At 41.1% G+C, this 20826-nt stretch overlaps 1 protein-coding gene across 1 annotated transcript in view; it reads left to right on the top strand.

The window, feature by feature from the left end:
- Nucleotides 1-14896, top strand: part of PCBD2 (pterin-4 alpha-carbinolamine dehydratase 2) — a 209773-nt gene extending 194877 nt beyond the window's left edge. The window contains exons 3-4 of the mRNA XM_069763810.1: nucleotides 4620-4700; nucleotides 14710-14896. Of these exons, the coding sequence (XP_069619911.1) occupies nucleotides 4620-4700; nucleotides 14710-14802 (174 nt within the window). The 3' untranslated portion in view covers nucleotides 14803-14896. The remainder of the gene's footprint in view (nucleotides 1-4619; nucleotides 4701-14709) is intronic.
- Nucleotides 14897-20826: the final 5930 nt, after the last annotated feature.

The raw sequence follows: 20826 nt of genomic DNA, 5'->3' as shown, positions 1-20826 counted from the left end.
ACTACCTTACAGTAACTCGCCAAGCAAGCAAATAAACCCTATCTATATGCTAAAACATGACTTTTATTCAATCAAATTAAAAATAATAATGGCCTATAAGATTTAAAAATGGCTAAAGTGATCCAGAATTAATTTATATATGCGCTGTGATTCCTAGATTACCAAATCCTATCCAACTTGTAGGCGTGGTGATTAGGATAATCTAGTACCAATAATGTGTTTAAAATAAGTAGCAGAATGATTCCTGGATTAGCAAATTCTACCCATTCTGCTAGTTATTCTGAATACATTATTGGTACTAGACTAACCTAACCACCATGGCTGCAGCCCTTGGCTCAACAGAAAATCATCAGGGAAAATATTAATCAATGATCTATACAAGATTTCACTAAAGCCTCCCATATGGACCACTTTTAGTTGCTTTAGTGAAATTGTGTATACATCATTGATGTGTGGGCAGGATTTGTTAATCTAGGAATCATTCTGCTAGTTATTCCAAATGCATTATTGGTACTAGACTATCCTAACCACCACGGCTGCAGTCCATGGCTCAAGAGAAAATCATCAGGGAATGTATTAATCAATGATGTATACCAGATTTCACTAAAGCAGCTAAGTGGTTAATAGAGGTGGCTTTAGCTAAATCTTGTATACATCATTGATAAATACGTTCCCTGATGATTTTCTAAAAAATCTTGTATACGTCATTGATTAATATGTTTCCTGGTGACTTTCTAAAAAAAAAATATATATTTTTGTTTCTTTAGCAATACAGCTATGGGATTTGAAAAATCCTGGTTCGGCATCTACTTTGATACTTCATGGCACTTGGACTATGGCAATGCTACTGTAACTTCTTCATCTAGCACTTGAATCTTCTCACAATTATTAGGCCCTGCAATGATGAAACAGATTAAATGATCAAATACTCACCTCTCCCCGCTCCCCCGCTGCTCCGGTCTCTTCAGTCTTCTGACCTTATGCACTGATTGGCACAGAGAGTGCGCTGTAGTGACATCATTGCACCCTCTGCACTGAGATGTCACAGAGCTCAGACGCAGAGAGGGAATGATAGGAGAGGGAGCGTCAGCGGAATGGTTTTTCTCATATAATTGTTTTCAACTGTAACTGCATACATGAAATGCCGAAACAGTTGAAAGTATGATGTAGGGGGAGCCCGTTGCCGGCGCTGGCACCACCACCGAGCCCCTGACTCATTGGCCCCATAGTGGCTATGTTGGCTTTCGCCATTGGCGGTGAGAACACTGTGTTGGACACCGCATTGTATGAATACATTGTTTCCCTATTAATGATACATATAGAGAATGTTGAAGAGTATGTAGAATCAATGATACAGTAACGCTTTAGGGTTCATTTACATGAGACGTTTCTATCTGTAGGTCAACACCACATCAAAAAAGCATGTAAAATCAGTCCACAAAATGATTGCTCCATTCCCTACTTCTGCTTTTATACAGGCTATGATAGTCCTTGCTGATTAGGCATTATGGGAAAGTCTGCCTAACCCCAAACCGAGGTCATGTGAGCCCATTCTGGACAATGTAATATAATTTGTATAATGGCAGCAGCAATTGCAAAGTGAATTGCAATGTGTTAGAATTTGCAGGATTCCGCAAATTTCTATCATTTCCACCCAAATTCAGTTCAATTGAAATAATTTGTTTATCTCTATTTGGACTCTATTTTGGACCCATATGTGAGAAAAAAAACGGTCTGTAATCTGGACCGAAAAAAATGGACGAGTGTCATGCGAGTACAATGCGACTTTTCTCACATAGCATCCATATGACATCCGTATGCAATGCTTTTTTTTTCTCAGCAACTATTTGTCTATAATCCTTTACAGGACCATTCACAGTTTTCTATGCCACAGAATGGTAAGGTATCTGTAAAAAACAGATGGCATACGGATGGTCCGCATGCTGTGCGTTTTTTTTTTCTGGCACCCATTGACATGCATTGGCGAGTGTCGTCTGAGATATGCAGCAAATCGCAGCGTGCTGAGATTTTTTCTCTGTCTGATTTCAGCTGAGAAAAAAATTGCAGATGAGATGTAACCCATTGAATAGCATCGGTCAGAGTGCAATCCGATTTTTTTTTTTTATCGGATTGCACTCGTCCGTTTTTCTCGCAAATGGGTATGAGCCCTTTCCTGGGAAATAAAATATGCTAACACCCTATTCACAGAAGTCAGTATTGACCCATTACAGAACCTCACCACATGACTTAAAATATAAAGGCAAACCAGGATCTTATCACTGCAATATTGGAGTCTGGTTGGCTGGGTGGAAGGGAAGATTCTGACTGATTTATTTCCCAAAAGACTATTTAAAAGGTTGATATTGACCTCTAGGATTATTATGTTCTATAGTTAGCATCAGATACACTATTGTCTATCTTTGTGAAGATGCTATGTGTACTTTTTATAACCACATATATTTGTGATGTTTTACCTATTAAAACCAAGTGGTCAGTTACTGCATTACAAAAGTGCTGTAAATTTGCAGTAAAACTGTAGTTTTGGGCTACATACACACGTTGCGGATTTTGATGCGTTTCTGCAGCATTTTTGGATGCGCGGAACTGCATCAAATCCACAGTGTAGTGCACCACCAATGTTAGTAAATGGGAAATTGGTGTGCACGTGCTGCGGAAAAATGCATGTGATTGCAGCGTTTTATTTTCCGCAGCATGTCAATTCTTTTTGAGGATCTGCAGCGTTTCTGCACCCATTGACTACCATTGAGTCAGGCAATTCCACAGCAAAACTGCAGGTGTACAAAGATCTGCGGTTTTGTTGCAGAGTTGCCTGCAAGAAACACTGCAGATCGGGAGGAGGAAGAGTGTGTGGGCGGAGACTGTGTGTGGGCGAAGAAGATGTGCGTGTCTGTGTGCTGGTGTCTGTGTGTATGTGGGGGGTTTTGGGGCTGTGTGTAGGCAGGCATCATCTGGAGAGGGCGGCACGGTGGCTCAGTGGTTAGCCCTGCAGCCTTGCAGGGCTGGAGTCATGGGTTCAAGTCCCGCCAAGGACCACATCTGCAAGACAGAAAAAAGTGTCTTATTGACACCTCTCCATTACTAAGCCAGCTTGATGTCACCTTACAATACAAAGGTGACGTCAACCCCAGAAAAATTACCCCATTTGCCACCACTAAAGGGCAGTGGGAAGAGAGAGGCTAAGTGCCAGAATTGGCACATCTTCGAGATGCGCCATTTCTGGGGCGGCTGAGAGCTGGTGTTTGTAGTGGGGGGCAATATCCATGGCCCCTTCCTAGGCTATTAATATCAGTCCGCAGCTGTCTGCATAGCCGTTTCTGGCTATTAATAATAGGGTGACACCACGTCATTTTTTTGGGGTGTCCACCTATTTTAATAGCCAGTAAAGGCTAAATATACAGCTGCTGACTGATATTCATAGCCTGGGAAGATCCATGGGTATTAATCCTTTCCTAGGCTATAAATATTGGCCCCCAGTCGCTGGCTTTCCCTCTCTGGTTCAGAAAATTGTGTGGGAGCCCATGCCATTTTTATTTAAATAAACATATTGTGCTTATGGCCGGGGTCACACTTGCGACAAACTCGCACGAGTCTCGCACCTCAATGGCATTGCCGCCGACACTCGGGACCAGAGTGTGCGGCTGCATGTATTTCTATGAAATGAATGCTGAACGCTCTGGTCCGAGTGCCACGGCAGTGCTGGGTATTGAGGTGCAAAACTCGTGTGAGTTTCTCGGAAGTGTGACCACGGCCTAACGCAAATTTTGTGTGTGTCTTTATTTAACTCTTTATGTACCATTTTATTATGTTTATTACTAAACATCGGGCTTGGTATTATCTATTTATCTATAGATATATCCATCTATCTATAGATCGATCTATATCGATCTATAAATCTATATCGATCTATATCTATCTATCTAATCTATCTATCTATCTGTATGTGTAAACATAATTCTTCAATGGAGTATGTAAAAGAAGAGGTTGGACAAGGAAATTACATCACAGTTCTTTTTTTTTTTGTTAAATAATATATCTTTATTTAGCTTACAAAAATGCATACAAATCCGCATGAAAAAAAACAAATGAAAATCCGCATAAAAAATGCATCAAATCCACGCTGATTTTCAAGTGCGTTTTCTGCCAAAAGAGGAAGAATCTGCGCAGAAAATTCCACAGGCAAATCTGCAACGTGTGCACATACCCTTACATGTTTTTCTTAATACAGTTTTATGTGTGCAGTAACAAACCTCTCCTAGAAATGTTCATTTAAATATTGTGTTTACAGAGGTGGAGTGTCTCCTTAATTCAATGACAATATTGTAAATTTTAGCAGAGTTATAATATAGCGGTGATTATAATACACACTTAAATATATATTACAGCACTAAACTCTTTCAGCACTACATGTAAAAACCATTTATGTTGTATTCGCTTGCACACTCCAACCTGGGAGTTCAGAATAGCCCTCACATTTCCCAAAAAATGTTTAAGTGAAAAGAGAGAAAAAAAATCTCTGCATACATACGAGAAAACCCTCCCATTAACAGTGTTTCTATGTTCGCCTAATGTCTGTATAATTTTTGCTTCTTTTCCTAAAGGCCTTTGGATTTATGACTCGTGTAGCCCTGCAAGCAGAGAAAATGAATCACCACCCAGAATGGTTTAATGTGTACAACAAGGTAATTCATTACATTTTTATTCCATCACCTGAGCATAAACCACTGGTGCATTTTTTTCAGGATATCACTTTACTGGGTTTTGTTGCTCAGATGGGAATAGGGCTTCCTGCTAAGATTTTCTCTGCTCAGCCATACAAGATCCCATGCTGGCACATGCAAAGTTACAACACAGGAATAGTTGTCAAATGTCGGAATGAATTTGTCACCTCTGCACTACTGGTATGTTCAATCCGACACAGCGTAGCAACGGCATCCATCGGTTCATACACTGGCACAGTGTTCACTGCTAGTTTCCGCTGTAGGAGTAGCAGAAATGTCGGCCTCCTTGGCGTCTACTATAGTCAGACAGAAGCCGTACTTCTGTATCCTGGAAATATGAGAGAAAATGTATCACGTAAAAATGGGCATGCTCCTCCTCTCTCCTCGTTTCCCCAGTTTCATCACTTATTATGTAATTGCTTTTTCCTCGGTATCGTTAATTAACACAATTAAAGATCATCATTGTGCACTGAAATCTGTAGACACCGGAATAATCTGGACAACGAGAAGAATAATGAGCTTTTGGATTGAAGTCCCAATTGTCGAAATATTTATTGGGACAACTTAGATTTATGCACCTTTGACTCCTTTATCCAGTTGGCATACAAAATATTACCAGCTTTGCAGTGAATCATGTTTCTTAAATTTTGGGAGTGCAAACCTCCATGTTCATTCCCGTTTCTTCACACCTCAGTATCTACGTTCCTAAAATGTATAAGAAAACCTGCCAAAATCACTGATTTCCTGAGGGTTTGGGCTTTTCATGGGACCTTGAGATTTGACAACTCTTCTAAGATTCCAGAAGGCCTCACTATTCTTTGGGAGTTTCCTAGACATCCTGAGGGAGTTAACAAGTATGCATTTATACTTGAATTAACCTCACTTATCAAAATTGCTTAACCAAAAAACTATTATTTCTGCTTATAGTATTCTTAGCTCTGCTTGAGATATATAAACTGCTATGGAGAAGTGAAATCTGCTCCATAATTGGTTGCTATGTGCAACAAGACCCTAGTTTAACGACTGAATGTTTTCCCATTTGGGTCAATGCAAATCTTTAATATTTCGCACCCATTGAAGGAGTATTCTGGTCTTGAACAGAGGATATGGCATTGATGTTGATCCCATTGGTAGGACCTGAGTCTACCTTAGAATACCACTCCAGTGTTTGTTTTTTTTGAACGGTGGATTGGTGCTTCTAGTTTAAGGTTCTTGACCTGAATATTATACGTACTTTCTGTTGTCCTCATCTTCTATCACTGCCACACCGGTCAGACTCCTGCATTTTGTGACCTGCTGGATTGCTCTAGTGTTTGCTGAGTGAGCCAGTTCAATGCAAGTCTATGGGAGCCTTGTTCATAGACTTGCATTTAGAGCTTGTGATGGAACTTCTGACTTCCTGACAGTCAGAATTGCATTCACAAGATGGCGCCATGGGATCGGAGCGGCACTGGAAAAATGTGAAGACTCCGGAGGATGAATATAAGACCGGGGGCAGGGACATTACATTAGAAGCACCATTACAGCGCTGAAAAAAAAGAAAACCTTTTAGTAGTGCTTTAAGAATGACACTGTGTGCTGCACATCTGTCCATTAACATTAGCCTGCAACTGAACTCCCTTTTGGGATGTGGCTGCCTAGCATGGAGACAAAGCACCTTAGGTAGACCTAAAAATATTTTTGTAAGTCTACAGCAGTAAGCAGCTCTATACTTATGATGTTAATGTAGTCTAACTCTCCTAACCTGAGCGGTTGTATAGAGATGTAACATAGGTATGTGCATGAACCCTATAGAAAATTTTCATATTAAGAATTATGTTAAACGTCCATTATTCCGATGGTTTTATATCTGTACATAATGTTAGACTTTCTATTGCAGAAGGGAAATAATCGTGCTTTCTGCTGTCAACAAGGCTCCATCTGGAAAATGATGGAGTTTTTGGAGGACTGTAAAAGAGAGAGTTTAACATTGACATTAAATTAGATGAAGAATCTATACTATTACTAAATACTTACCAACATTTGATAAACAAATTACAGATTTGTGCCTCCACCAAAAACATCCAGAAGAGCCCCAAAAACTAAGCATACACTCTGCCTCTTATGTGATCTGGTTTGTAAAACAGTACTTATGGTGGTCCTGCACATAGCTCCCTGCTGTCTGTCAGCTATCCTACTTGTGCGGTTTATTCAAGATTTTAAAAACAACTTGTAGTTCAGTGTATATAGGACATGTGACCCAAACCCTGAGAAAATGATTATCGAACTGTAAGGAGGAAGATCGGGCTGCGGGTACCTGTATTGAGCCGGGTCCAGAACTGTCAAGGCTGCGCCCCTTCTTGCCCGGGGGAAGGAATAGGGGATCGGACAGGTCACATGACCCGGGAAGATGGGACATGTTTAAGCCATGAACGGAGCAAAAAGCGCGCCAAATGACAGTTTTTGTCCGGGAGCGTGAGCAGAAGCAGGCGTGCGGCGAAAATCCAGATTACACTGATTGAACATATAAAACATAACAAAACAAGTTAAGGTGTCCTTAATAAATGTGAACATGTTTAAAACTGAATGGTTTGAATGAAGCCATAGAATTAGGATAATGAACAGTGTGCTCTAAGTGAAAAATGGTAATCTTCTCAATATATTCTCGCCTTGTAATGTCTTCACATCCTGTTCTGTCCAGATGTGTCCAGATCCCAGAATTCAAGCGGCGGATGTTCAACAACCACCATATTGGGACACCCAAGTGATGGGTATCTCAATATGGAAACTGCTGGTGGTACCAGCCTCTTGTGCGGTACCACTAGCGGAACACTGTCGCAACACACACACGCAAACAACCACACACTGTATACACCGTACGCACCACACACAGGCACAGTGAATCATTCGGCTCATCCCAGTGGCAGATGTGCGACGTGTCTACAAGCAGAGGAAGCCGGTCACATTAAAGGGGTTTTCCTTCGAATGAAAGTTAATTTTAAAAATTGTCTGTGTCTGACCGTGTGCGGAGCATACCACATCTCCTGGGCAGGGGAGGAAGCAAAAGACAATGCTGACATTACAGCAGGGGATCACAGAGGATTCATTTTGTCAGGTAAAATATTTCACTGACTGTTTTTAAACAATATTTTACCTCACAAAATGTATCCTCTACGATCTCCTGCTGTAATATCAGTATTGTATTTTGCTTCCTCCCTTGCCCAAGAGCTGTGGTATGTTAGGTACACGGTCAGACACAGACAATTTTTAAAATTAACTTTTGTTCATGGGAAAACCCCTTTAAAAGCAAATATCAATGCCAACATGGCTCCTCCTAAAAAGTATGCCAATGACAATGAAAGGAAAGCAGCAAAAGCACAACGTCGAAGACAACAACGGGCAAGTGAGACTCTTGAAGAGCAACAGCATCGCTGGGACAAAAACAATGCATATAGCACATGGGGTAGACAGGTCAAAGAAGAAAGCACAGACGGGAGAAGTTAGCACAAGGGGAAAGAGAGAGTGGATAGGTGGGTGAGCACATGGGTGGGAGTGATTCTCAATGCTGCAAAGCCTGCCACCATCGTGACATTACTGTCCTCTCAATGCGATAGCATCTTGCCTCCATCTAGTGCATACATAAGTGATTAGTGTTTTTTTAATAAGAGTCCTTTTTCATCAACCATTACTGTATATATCTTGGCCATAATTATATAGATAGAAAAAAATCAATTCTAATATATGTAATATTTTTACATCCAAGCTATTGCCTGCATGCTGATATTAGCTTCGCTAGAGGAAATTTGGTACACATCGTGCTCAGTAGTAAAATTATCCATGATGACTTAAACAACACTGGTTAGTGGTTAGTCATCAAGCAGCAAAATGTTCCATGGAAAGCGTTGATGGACCCCCTAGCAATGGAATTTGTCCAAACTCATACATTCAATATTGGGCATATTCTCAATATACATTTGATTGTTTGTCTTTAATCATTTTGATTTTGTATACATATACACTGGAGAAAATAAGTATTTGATATACTGCCTATTTTGCAATTTTCCCACTTACAAATAATGGAGAGGTCTGTAATTTTTATTGTGGGTACACTTCAACTGTGATAGAATCTAAAAATAAAAACCAGAAAAACACATTGCATGATTTCCAAATAATTAGATTGCATTTTATTGCATGCAATAAGTATTTGGTCATCTACCAACCAGCAAGAATTCTGGCTCTCACAGAGCTGTTAGTTTTTCTTTAAGAAGTTGTCCTTATATGCACACATTACCTGTATTGATTGCACCTCTTTGAATTTGTTACCAGTATAAAAAAACCTGTCCACACAGTCACACTCCAACCTCTCCACTTTGGCCAAGACCAAAGATCTGTCTAAAGACACCAGGGACAAAATTGCAGACCTGCACAAGGCTGAGATGGGCTACAGGACAATTATGCAAGTTGCTTGGTGATGAGAAGGCAACAACTGATGGCACAATTATTAGAAAATGGAAGCAACACTAGAAAGACTGTCAATTTTCGTCGGTCTGGGGCTGCATGCAAAATCTCACCTCGTGGGGTGAGGATGATTCTGAGAGAGGTCAGGAACTACTTGGGAAGACCTGGTCAATGACCTGAAGAGCGCTGGGACCACATTATCAAACGTTACCATTGGTAACACACTACTCTGTCATTGATTAAAATCCTTCAGGGCCCACAAGGTCCCGCTGCTCACACCAGCATCTGGATGATCCAAAGGAGGTATAGATGAAGGTCATGTGCTTAGATGAGACCAAAATAGAATATTTTGTTATTAACTCCACTTGCGGTGTTTGGAGGATGAAAGATGAGTACAACCCCCAAAACATCATCCCAACCATGAAACATGATAAGGGAAACATCATATTTTGGGGGTGTTTTTCTGAAAAGGGAACAGGACGGCTGCACTGTACTGAAGGGAGGATGGATGGGATCATATATAGTGAGATTTTGGTCAACAACCTTCTTCTTTCACTAAGAGCATTGAAGATCGGTCATGGCTGGGTCTTCCAGCATGACAATGACGCAAAACACACAGTGAGGGCAAAAAAGAAGTGTCTCCATAAGAAGCATTTCAAGGCCCTGGAGTGGCATAGCCAGTCTCCAGACCTGATCCCAAAAGAAAATCTTTGGAGGAAGCTGAAACTCAATGTTGCCCAGCGACATCCCTGAAACCTGAAAGATCTGGAGTAAACCTGTATGGAGGAATGGGCCAAAATCCCTGCTGCAGTGTATGCATACTTGGTCAAGAACTATTGCAAACAAAGGTTTTTGTACTACATATTAAGTTCTGTTTTTTGTTGTATCAAATACTTATTTCATGCAATAAAATGCAAATAATTAATGTAAACATAATGTGATTTTCTGGATATTATTTTAGATTCTGTCTTTCACGGTTGAAGTGTACCTATGATAAAAATTACAGATCTCTCCATTCTTTGTAGATGATAAAACTTGCAAAATCGGCAACGTATATAATACATACCTTCCCCAATGTGTGTGTGTGTATGTGTATGTATGTGTGTATATATATATATATATATATATAATATGTGCCTTGCAAAAGTATTCCGCTCCCTGGAACCCACGTATCATGCTTCAAACATAAATGTACCAAATGTAAATTTTTGGTGAAGAATCAACAACAAGTGGAACACAATTGTGAAGTTGAATGAAATTTATTGGTTATTTTACATTTTTGTGGAAAATACAAAACTGAAAAGTGGGCCGTGCAATATTATTCGGCCCCTTTACTTTCAGTACAGCAACGCACTCCAGAAGTTCTTTGTGGATGTTTGAATGGTCTAATGTTGTCCTAAATGCCTAATGATGATAAATATAATCCACCTGTGTGTAATCAAGTCTCCGTGTAAATGCACCTGCTCTGTGATAGTCTCAGGGTTCTGTTTGAAGCACAGAGAGCATCATGAAGACCAAGGAACACAACAGGCAGGTCCTTGATACTGTTGCGGAGAAGGTTAAAGCCTGATTTGGATAAAAAATGATTTCCAAAACTTTAAACATCCCAAGGAGCACTGTACAAGCGATCATATTGAAATGGAAGGAGTATCATACCACTGCAAATCTACCAAGAGCCGTCCCTCTAAACTTTCATCTCAAACAAGGAGAAGACTGATCAGAGACTCAGCCAAGAGGCCCATGATCACTCTGGATAACCTGCAGAAAACTACAGCTGAGGTGGGACAGTCTGTCCATAGGACAACAATCAGTCGTACACTGCACAAATCTGGTCTTTATAGAAGAGTGGCAAGAAGAAAGCCATTTCTCAAAGATATCCATAAAAAGTGTTGTTTAAAGTTTGCAACAAGCCACCTGGGAGACACCAAACATGTGGAAGAAGGTGCTCTGGTCAGATGAAACCAAAATCAAACTTTTTGACAACAATGCCAAACGATATGTTTGGCGTAAAGGCAACATAGCTCATCACCCTGAGCACACCATCCTCTCTGTCAAACATGATGGTGGCAGCATCATGGTTTGGGCCTGCTTTTCTTTAGCAGGGACAGGGAAGATGGTTAAAATTGATGGGAAGATGGATGGAGTCAAATACAGGACCATTCTTGAAGAAAACCTGTTGGAATCTGCAAAAGACCTGGGACGGAGATTTGTCTTGCAACAAGACAATAATCCCAAACATAAAGCAAAATCTACAATGGAATGGTTCACAAATAAACGTACAGTATCCAGGTGTTAGAATGGCCAAGTCAAAGTCCAGACTTCAATCCAATTGAGAATCTGTGGAAAGAGCTGAAAACTGCTTTTCACAAACGATCTCCATCAAACTTCACTGAGCTTGAGCTGTTTGCCAAGGATGAATGGGCAAGAATTTCTGTCTCTCGATGTACAAAACTGATTTACATACCCCAAGCGACTTGCAGCTGTAATCGCAGCAAAAGGTGGCGCAACAAAGTATTAAGTTAAAGGGGCCAAATAGTATTGCACGCCCCACTTTTCAGTTTTTGATTTTCCCCAAAAATTTTAAATAACCAATAAATTTCGTTCAACTTCACAATTGTGTTCCACTTGTTGATTCTTCACCAAAAATTTACATTTGGTATCTTTATGTTTGAACCATGATATGTGGAAAAAGGTTGAAAAGTTCCAGGGAGCCGAATGCTTTCGCAAGGCACTGTGTGTGTGTGTGTATATATATATATATATATATATATATATATATATATATATATATATATATATATATATATATATATATATATATATATATATATATACATACACACTGTTATACCCGGCTTTGCCCGGGTTAATAACTGCTGTTAGCAAAGTAGAATGTGTTGACAAGAATTTATTCTGCACACAAAAACCACTAAGCAAATTGATTGGCTCTTGAGGAAGCAGCTGCTGTTCTCATGTGTCAGCCTTGTTTCTCGGTCTTCACATTTTTCATTGGCCCTTAATGCAGCTTTTCTTTTCGCATCAGCTGACATTCGTGCCATGGAATTCTTTTTCTTATGAGGCATTATTGTGGTAAAAATAGTCTGTAACTGGAAGTTTCTGTATCCTCTCACATAGAGGTAATGTGACTGACATCAGCCTTTCCACCAACACACCCTAACTGACATGCTATTACCTCACACAGGCTTTATTATACTGAGAATGTCCTTTGTTGCCTATATTAACCAATCAGAGCTCAGATTAATTAACTGTAGCAAAATAGAAGCTGAGCTGTGATTGGTTGCTATTGGCAGCCTGATAAATCCCCAGCCAACAGGAAGCCCTCCCCCGGCAGTATATATTTGCTCACACATACACATAATAGACAGGTCATGTGACTGACAGCTGTCATATGGTACATTTGTTGCTCTTGTAGTTTGTCTGCTTACTAATCAGATTTTTATTTTTGAAGGATAATACCAGACTTGTATGTGTTTTAGGGCGAGTTTCATGAGTCAAGTTGTGTGTTGAGTTGCGTTTGGCGACATGCATGTAGCGACTTTTGTGAGATGAGTTTTGTGTGGTGACATGCGTGTTGCAACTTTTTGTATGTCGAGTTGCATGTGACAAGTTAGTGTAGCAAGTTGTGTGCAGCAAATTTTGCGCATGGCAAGTTTTGCACGTGGCGAGTTTTGTGTGGTGCGTTTTGAGTATGTGCAAGTTTTGTGTGAGGCAACTTTTGCATGTGTTGCAACTTTTGTGCATGTTTCAATTTTTCTGCATGTGCAAGTTTTGCGTGTGGCGAGTTTTCCATGAGGTGAGTTTTGTACGTGTGGCGAGTTTTACGTGAGCCTAGTTTTACATGTGGCGAGTTATGCATGTGGCGAATTTTGCGCGTGGTGAATTTTGAGTGGCGACTTTTGCGTTTTGACTTTTATGTGGCGAGGTTGGTGTATGTGTGGTGAAATGTGTGCTGAGGATGGTATATGTGTGGTAGTGTGTGGCGCATTTTATGTGTGTTCATATCCCTGTGTATGGTGAGTATCCCATGTTGGGGCCCCACCTTAGCAACTGTACGGTATATACTTTTTGGCGCCATCGCTCTCATTCTTTCAGTCCCCCTTGTTCACATCTGGCAGCTGTCAATTTGCCTCCAACACTTTTCCTTTTGCTTTTTCCCCATTATGTAGATGGGGGCGAAATTGTTTTGTGAATTGGAACGCGCGGGGTTAAAATTTCGCTCACAACATAGCCTATGACGCTCTCAGGGTCCAGACGTGTGACTGTGCAAAATTTTGTGGCTATAGCTGCGACTGTGCAGATGCCAAACCCGGACATATATACATACATACACACACACACACATTTAGCTTTATATATATATATATATATTAATTAGATGGTAGCCCGATTCTAATGCATCGGGTATTCTAGAATATGTATGTGTAGTGTATAGCACAGCCCACGTAGTATGTTGCACAGTCATGCAGTATATTGCCCAGCCCACGCAGTACATTGCACAGCCCATGCAGTACATTGCGCAGCCCACGCAGTACATTGCGCAGTCCACGCAGTACATTGTGCAGCCCACGTAGTATATTGCAAAGCCCACGTAGTATATTGCGCAGCCCACATTGTATTTTGCGCAGCCCACGTAGTATATAGCGCAGCCCACATTGTATATTGCGCAGCCTACATTGTATATTGCGCAGCCCATGTTGTATATTGCACAGCCCACGTAGTATATAGCGCAGCCCACATTGTATATTGCGTAGCCCATGTAGTATATAGAGCAGCCCACATTGTATATTGCGCAGCCCACGTAGTATATTGCCCAGCCCACGTAGTATATTGCCCAGCCCACGTAATATATTGCACAGCCCACGCAGTCTATAGCAATGTGGGTACCATATCCCTGTTAAAAAAAAAAAAAAAGAGAATTAAAATAAAAAAGTGATATACTCACCCTCCGTTGGCCCCCGGATCGAAGCACTTACCGACACTCCTCGCACGCTCCGGTCTCAAGAGTGCATTGCGTCTCATGAGATGACGTAGCAGTCTCGTGAGACTGCTCGTCATCATCTCGCGATACCGCAATGCATGGAGTGGTCACTGGGGCGTCGCGAGGAGCGTCGGTAACCGCTTCGATCCGGGGGCCAACGGAGGGTGAGTATATAACTTTTTTTTTTTTTTTATTATTATTATTTTTAACATTAGATCTTTTTACTATTCATGCTGCATAGGCAGCATGAATAGTAAAAAGTTGGTCACACAGGGTTAATAGCAGCGTTAACCGAGTGCGTTACACCGCGGTCAACGCTGCCATTAACCCTGTGCGACCGCTGACTGGAGGGGAGTGGCCGCGACCAATGAATATCCGTGACAGACAGACAGAAGGACAGACAGAAAGATGGAAGTGACACTTAGACAATTATATAGTAGATATATATATATATATATTTATACAAATGTGTGTGCACATGTGTTTTCTTCCATGTTTGTAATCATTTTGACATTGTGTGCTTTGTTCTTTCAGGTTCAAATAACTCTGACAACACATGATTGTGGGAAATTGACCAGAAAAGATGTGAAACTTGCTCAGTTCATTGAAAAAGCTGCTACTTCCTGATAAATTATTAAGCTTTTTGTTTTGTGTAATACAGTACTTTTTTCTGTTATATAAATATCTAAGTGCAAAATAAAAATATCATTGCCTCTTGCAACCACTTACTACTTTGTATAATTTTAGAATTCACTTTCAATAGATTTTTAGTCCAATACAAAGCTTTGTAATATTTAGTGATAAGTGCTTTAAACTTAAAGGGGATCTCCAAGAATGTGATAAAATGACCCATCTCAGGACGAGTTGCAGACTGCAGATACACAGCTCCCAACTCTCCTGTGTCTCAAGTGACAGAGCTATATCAGGAAAGATATACAGTACAGACCAAAAGTTTGGACACACCTTCTCATTTAAAGATGTTTCTGTATTTTCATGACTATGAAAATTGTACATTCACACTGAAGGCATCACAACTATAAATTAACACATGTGGAATTATATACTTAACAAAAAAGTGTGAAACAACTGAAATTATGTCTTATATTTTAGGTTCTTCAAAGTTGCCACCTTTTGCTTTGATGACTGCTTTGCACACTCTTGGCATTCTCTTGATGAGCTTCAAGGGGTAGTCACCGGGAATGGTTTTCAATTCACAGGTGTGACCTGTCAGGTTTAATAAGTGGGATTTCTTGCCTTATAAATGGGGTTGGGACCATCAGTTGTGTTGTGCAGAAGTCTGGTGGATACACAGCTGATAGTCCTACTGAATAGACTGTTAGAAAAAAGCAGCTAAGTAAAGAAAAATGAGTGGCCATCATTACTTTAAGAAATGAAGGTCAGTCAGTCCAAAAAATTGTGAAAACTTTGAAAGTGTCCCCAAGTGCAGTGGCAAAAACCATCAAGCGCTACAAAGAAACTGGCTCACATGAGGACCGCCCCTGGAAAGGCAGACAAAGAGTCACCTCTGCTTCTGAGGATAAGTTTATCTGAGTCACCAGCCTCAGAAATCGCAGGTTAACAGCAGCTCAGCCCAGGTCAATGCCACACAGATTTCTAGCAGCAGACACATCTCTACAACAACTGTTAAGAGGAGACTTTGTGCAGCAGGCTTTCATGGTAAAATAGCCGCTAGGAAACCACTGCTAAGGACATTCAACAAGCAGAAGAGACTTGTTTAGGCTAAAGAACACAAGCAATGGACATTAGACCAGTGGAAATCTGTGCTTTGGTCTGAGTCCAAATTTGAGATTTTTGGTTCCAACCTCCGTGTCTTTGTGCGACACAGAAAAGGTGAACGGATGGACTCTACATGCCTGGTTCCCACCGTGAAGCATGGAGGAGGTGTGATGTGTGGGGGTGCTTTGCTGGTGACACTGTTGGGGATTTATTCAAAATTGAAGGCATACTGAACCAGCATGGCTACCACAGCATCTTGCAGCTGCATGCTATTCCATCCGGTTTGTGTTTAGTTGGACCATTATTTATTTTTCAACAGGACAATGATCCCAAACACACCTCCAGGCTGTGTAAGAGCTATTTGACCAAGAAGGAGAGTGCTGGGGTGCTATGCCAGATGACCTGGCCTCCACAGTCACCAGACCTGAACCCAATCGAGATGGTTTGGGGTGAGCTGGACCGCAGAGTGCAGGCAAAAGGGCCAACAAGTGCTAAGCATCTCTGGGAACTTCATCAAGATTGTTGGAAGACCATTCTCGGTGACTACCTCTTGAAGCTCATCAAGAGAATGCCAAGAGTGTGCAAAGCAGTCATCAAAGCAATAAGTGGCTACTTCGAAGAAACCAGTATATAAGACATATTTTCAGTTGTTTCACAATTTTTTGCTAAGTATATAATTCCACATGTGTTAATTCATAGTTTTGATGCCTTCAGTGTTAATGTACAATTTTCATAGTCCTGAAATACAGGAAAATCTTTAAATGAGAAGGTGTGTCCAAACTTTTGGTCTGTACTGTATATCTTGGTACCGTGTTAGCCAGTAGATAGAAAAATATTTAGAATTGAGTCTTCAGTGGTTGATACCTTTTAATGGCTAACTGAAAAGATGGTAACAAATTTCAAGCTTTCAAGACTACTCTGCTCTCTTCATCAGGCATAGACTAAAAGAAATTCTGAAGAATCACATATTTATGCACAACAGAGCACAGAAAAATGCCATAGAAAAGACAGGTGACTTGAAGCAGAATTACCATTATGTGAGTGAGGATAAACAGTTATGTCCATAAATATTGGAACAGTTCAAAGATAAGGAGTGTGAATGTTTTATTGTCCTCTGATTGGGGTCTGGTTCTATGTTATGAGGAGCAAATTCCTTAGTTTATGTAAAAAGACATAAATCCATGCGACACATTCATTCCTGCACTGAGTGTCAAAGGTCATCATCAGCTTATATTCCCAGACTCTTCTGTCTTTCTCAGATCCGAAGTTACCTTTTAATACAAGTAATTTCATGTCCATAATGCTATGATCAGGGAGACAAAAATGTATTGGCACAGGTAGAACCATTCTTTTTTCTCCTATCGTATGGCGATGAGAGTTCATCCTTGTTCTCATTTTCTGCCCTGTCTCCCCTACATACAGACCCCCAGTTGGACATTTTAGTACAAATAATTAAGTACACCACATTAGAAGTGACGCAGCTGAAAGTACCTGGTATCTTGTAGTCCTGATGTGAATTGGAGATCTTTATCTTGTCCATGGTCATTATAAAGCTATATCATAAACACATGTATCTCAATAAGCTGAGAAGTACGTGTGTGACATGACAAGAAATAAATCTTTTCTGCTGACTGCTCACTGAGGTTTGAGGCTGGAGGAAAAATATGTGTTCAGTTTGCCAAGAAGAAGATTTATTTCCTCTCCTGCCATAGCTCTTCTCCTGCAGCTCACCACTATGTGTATTTTCAATATAACAGTAATTTGAAATGCATGTATTGTGAGCTGGATTTCTTCAGACTGCAACCCATTTTGACACGTGGCTAGGACATTCTGGCAGAGACAGACAGCAAAAAGGCCCTGTGCAAGAACAACATATTGGCCTAATTGCTTACATTATGGAGGTGGAAATGGGCCACTTACCTCTTGAGCCCCTGTTCATCTCTACTTGTTCATCCATTAGAATGATGTGGTGGGCCATTATATTACATTCTTGGCAATCTCTTTAAAGCCATTATTTATGCCTTTTTTATATATAGTGTGTATGTGCAGCGCCCCAGAGTCCTGGTTGTTGCAGTAATGTCGTTCTTCCACCAGGGGGAGTGATGTTACGTCTGAAGGCAATGAAGAAGATCTTCTGTTCAGGTATCACAACCACAAAACACACTTCACACTCCAGTGTGCCAGGGGGAGCCATGCTTCTATCTATTAGGGCACTCCTCATACTTAGGTAAAACTGGTGGGTTGGTTAGGAAGTTAGACAGAAGCTGACTATAGGGAGATAGTCAGTGTGTCCCGACCGAGTTTGGCAGAGGCTGGTTGGAGTGGATTCCAGCCAGCTCCAGACTGCGGCCTGCGGAAGATGAGGGTACACGGAGCTGCGCCTGTATCCCATGCGGCAGCATCCCACGAAAGAGACATTGAAAGGAATTGTGTTGCTGTGAGTGAGAAACGAAGTCATAGCAACAGGAGAGGAACACCAGAGGGAGACCAGCTAGAAGCAGGCTGCCTCCTTCTGAAGCGCAGTACCGGTAGCCAGAACACTGAGGGAGTAAGGATCTCTATGCTGTTACTTCAGAGACTGGCAGGACAGTTGATTCCACGTTGGCTGCCCAACCATATACCCAGGACACAGGGTGGCAACTTGTGGGGGCCGGGGCGTCTCTAGGGTCCCTATAAAAAGCCTCAGGCCACCAGTCATATGGGTTTGTCCTATCCGTCAGGGGGACAGAGAGAAAGAGACTTAACATCTACAATAGTTGTGAGGACCTTACCGAGTTGCTCAGCAGGGAGGGACTACAACTCCCAGGCGCTAGAGGAAGGCTATTGAATTCCACCTGGATAAGGGGACTCTGGATTTGCCTTCAGACCGGCCGGACTCTGCTTACCCAGTGGTCCCTACCCTGGACTGTGCATTCTGAAGCCTTCAGTAAAGGAAAAGAGACGGAAACCTTGTGTCTTCGTTATTCACTGCGCCTTACATCATCTACCACCCACCATCTACACTCTGGGAAGCCCTGGGGATACACTTTACCTGTGGGAAGGTATACCATCTAGCTGCCATAACATCACCCCAGCGGACCCCTAAGCAGCATCGGTTACCCTGACCGAATACCACAGGTGGCGTCATGAACATTATCCCTTTAAAGACCTTTCCCCACAACTTACAGCGGACGTTCCCCTAGGGCCACGGACCGGGTCAGCCACCGTGGAATCCCCACTTTGAACAGAAGGGCCTGGATCCGAGTACCCCATAGCCCTTGGGGGCGCTGCATTTGTACAGTATATACAGTGGGTACGGAAAGTATTCTGACCCCTTTAAATATTTTTCTCTTTGTTTTATTGCAGCCATTTGGTAAATTCAAAAAAGTTCATTTTTTCTCATTAATGCACACTCTGCACCCCATCTTGACTGAAAACCCCCCAGAAATGTAGTAATTTTTGCAAATTTATTAAAAAAGAAAAACTTAAATATCACATGGTCATAAGTATTCAGACCCTTTGCTCAGACACTCATATTTAAGTCACATGCAGTCCATTTCCTTTTGATCCTCCTTGAGATGTTTCTACTCCTTCATTGGAGTCCAGCTGTGTTTAATTAAACTGATAGGACTTGATTTGAAAAGGCACACACCTGTCTATATAAGACCTCACAGCTCACAGTGCATGTCAGACCAAATGAGAATCATGAGGTCAAAGGAAATGGTCAAGGAGCTCAGAGACAGAATTGTGGTAAGGCACAGATCTGGCCAAGGTTACAACAAAATTTCTGCAATACTGGAACTGCCGGGACTGGAGAGAATCCCCAAATCCAGGTGTGAAAAACTTGTTGCATCATTCCCAAGAAGACTTATGGCTGTACTAGCTCAAAAGGGTGCTTCCACTCAATATTGAGCAAAGGATCTGAATACTTAAGACCATGTGATATTTCAGTTTTCCTTTTTTAATAAATTTGCAAAAATTGCTACCATTTGTTTTTTTTTAGTCAAGATGGGGCGCAGAGTGGACATTAATGAGAAAACAAATGAACTTTTTTGTATTTTCCAAATGGCTGCAATAAAACAAAGAGTGAAAAAATTAAAGGAGTATGAATACTTTCCGTACCCACTGGATCATCATCCAACATTGGCACAATAGCCACAGAAAGGACAGAAAGTGGTAAAAGGTAACTTTTGTTGCAGGGTTACACTCTTTAAAACTAGATTGGCCGGCAAAAAGAAATCAATCCAAATAGGGTGGGGACACAGAGCCCTTAACATCAGACCCTATTGCATGGTTTATGTCTCCATCTACCGAATCATCAGGGCACCTATGGGTAACAATTTCAGGAAAAGGCCATAATGAACCAAGGACAGATTATAAACCTATCCTCCCATACATTAACATGGGAAGAATACAGAGTATTACTAAAGGACCATGTTTTGTACCCACAAATTCATTTAATTGGGTCAAGGATCTTTGGGACACAATCTGAAGTGAAGAATATTGTTTTCAACAACACAACAGGGAGCAATATCATCAATTAGGACTTTCAGATGAGGACATTGAGGACTATGAGGCCCCTTGGGAATCTCTTGGGAGAACCAGAGGGACTGAAGCAAGGGTTCTTTTACAGGGCTAAAGAAAAACCACAAAAATTCCCCCAAACAATGAAATTATTACTAGTGTTGACATCTTCATTACACTAGTAGAAAAGGATCTATGTAAAATCACAAATAGGAATCTCCAATATGGTTCCAACTTATGTGAGGATGAATCTCTAGCACTTACTGAACCAGAGATGAACACATCACTTGTAGTCCCATAACACTATAGCTTATACAATATCAAATTCAAATGACAGAAACATACCTAAAACGACTCCCCATATACATACAATAGTTGCACATGAAATAAACAAAACCCTGTTCTGGGCGT

This window comes from Ranitomeya imitator, chromosome 4 (assembly GCF_032444005.1).
Source record: "Ranitomeya imitator isolate aRanImi1 chromosome 4, aRanImi1.pri, whole genome shotgun sequence".
Taxonomy (NCBI): Eukaryota; Metazoa; Chordata; class Amphibia; order Anura; family Dendrobatidae; genus Ranitomeya; species Ranitomeya imitator.
This window is presented reverse-complemented; position numbering and strand designations above follow the sequence as displayed.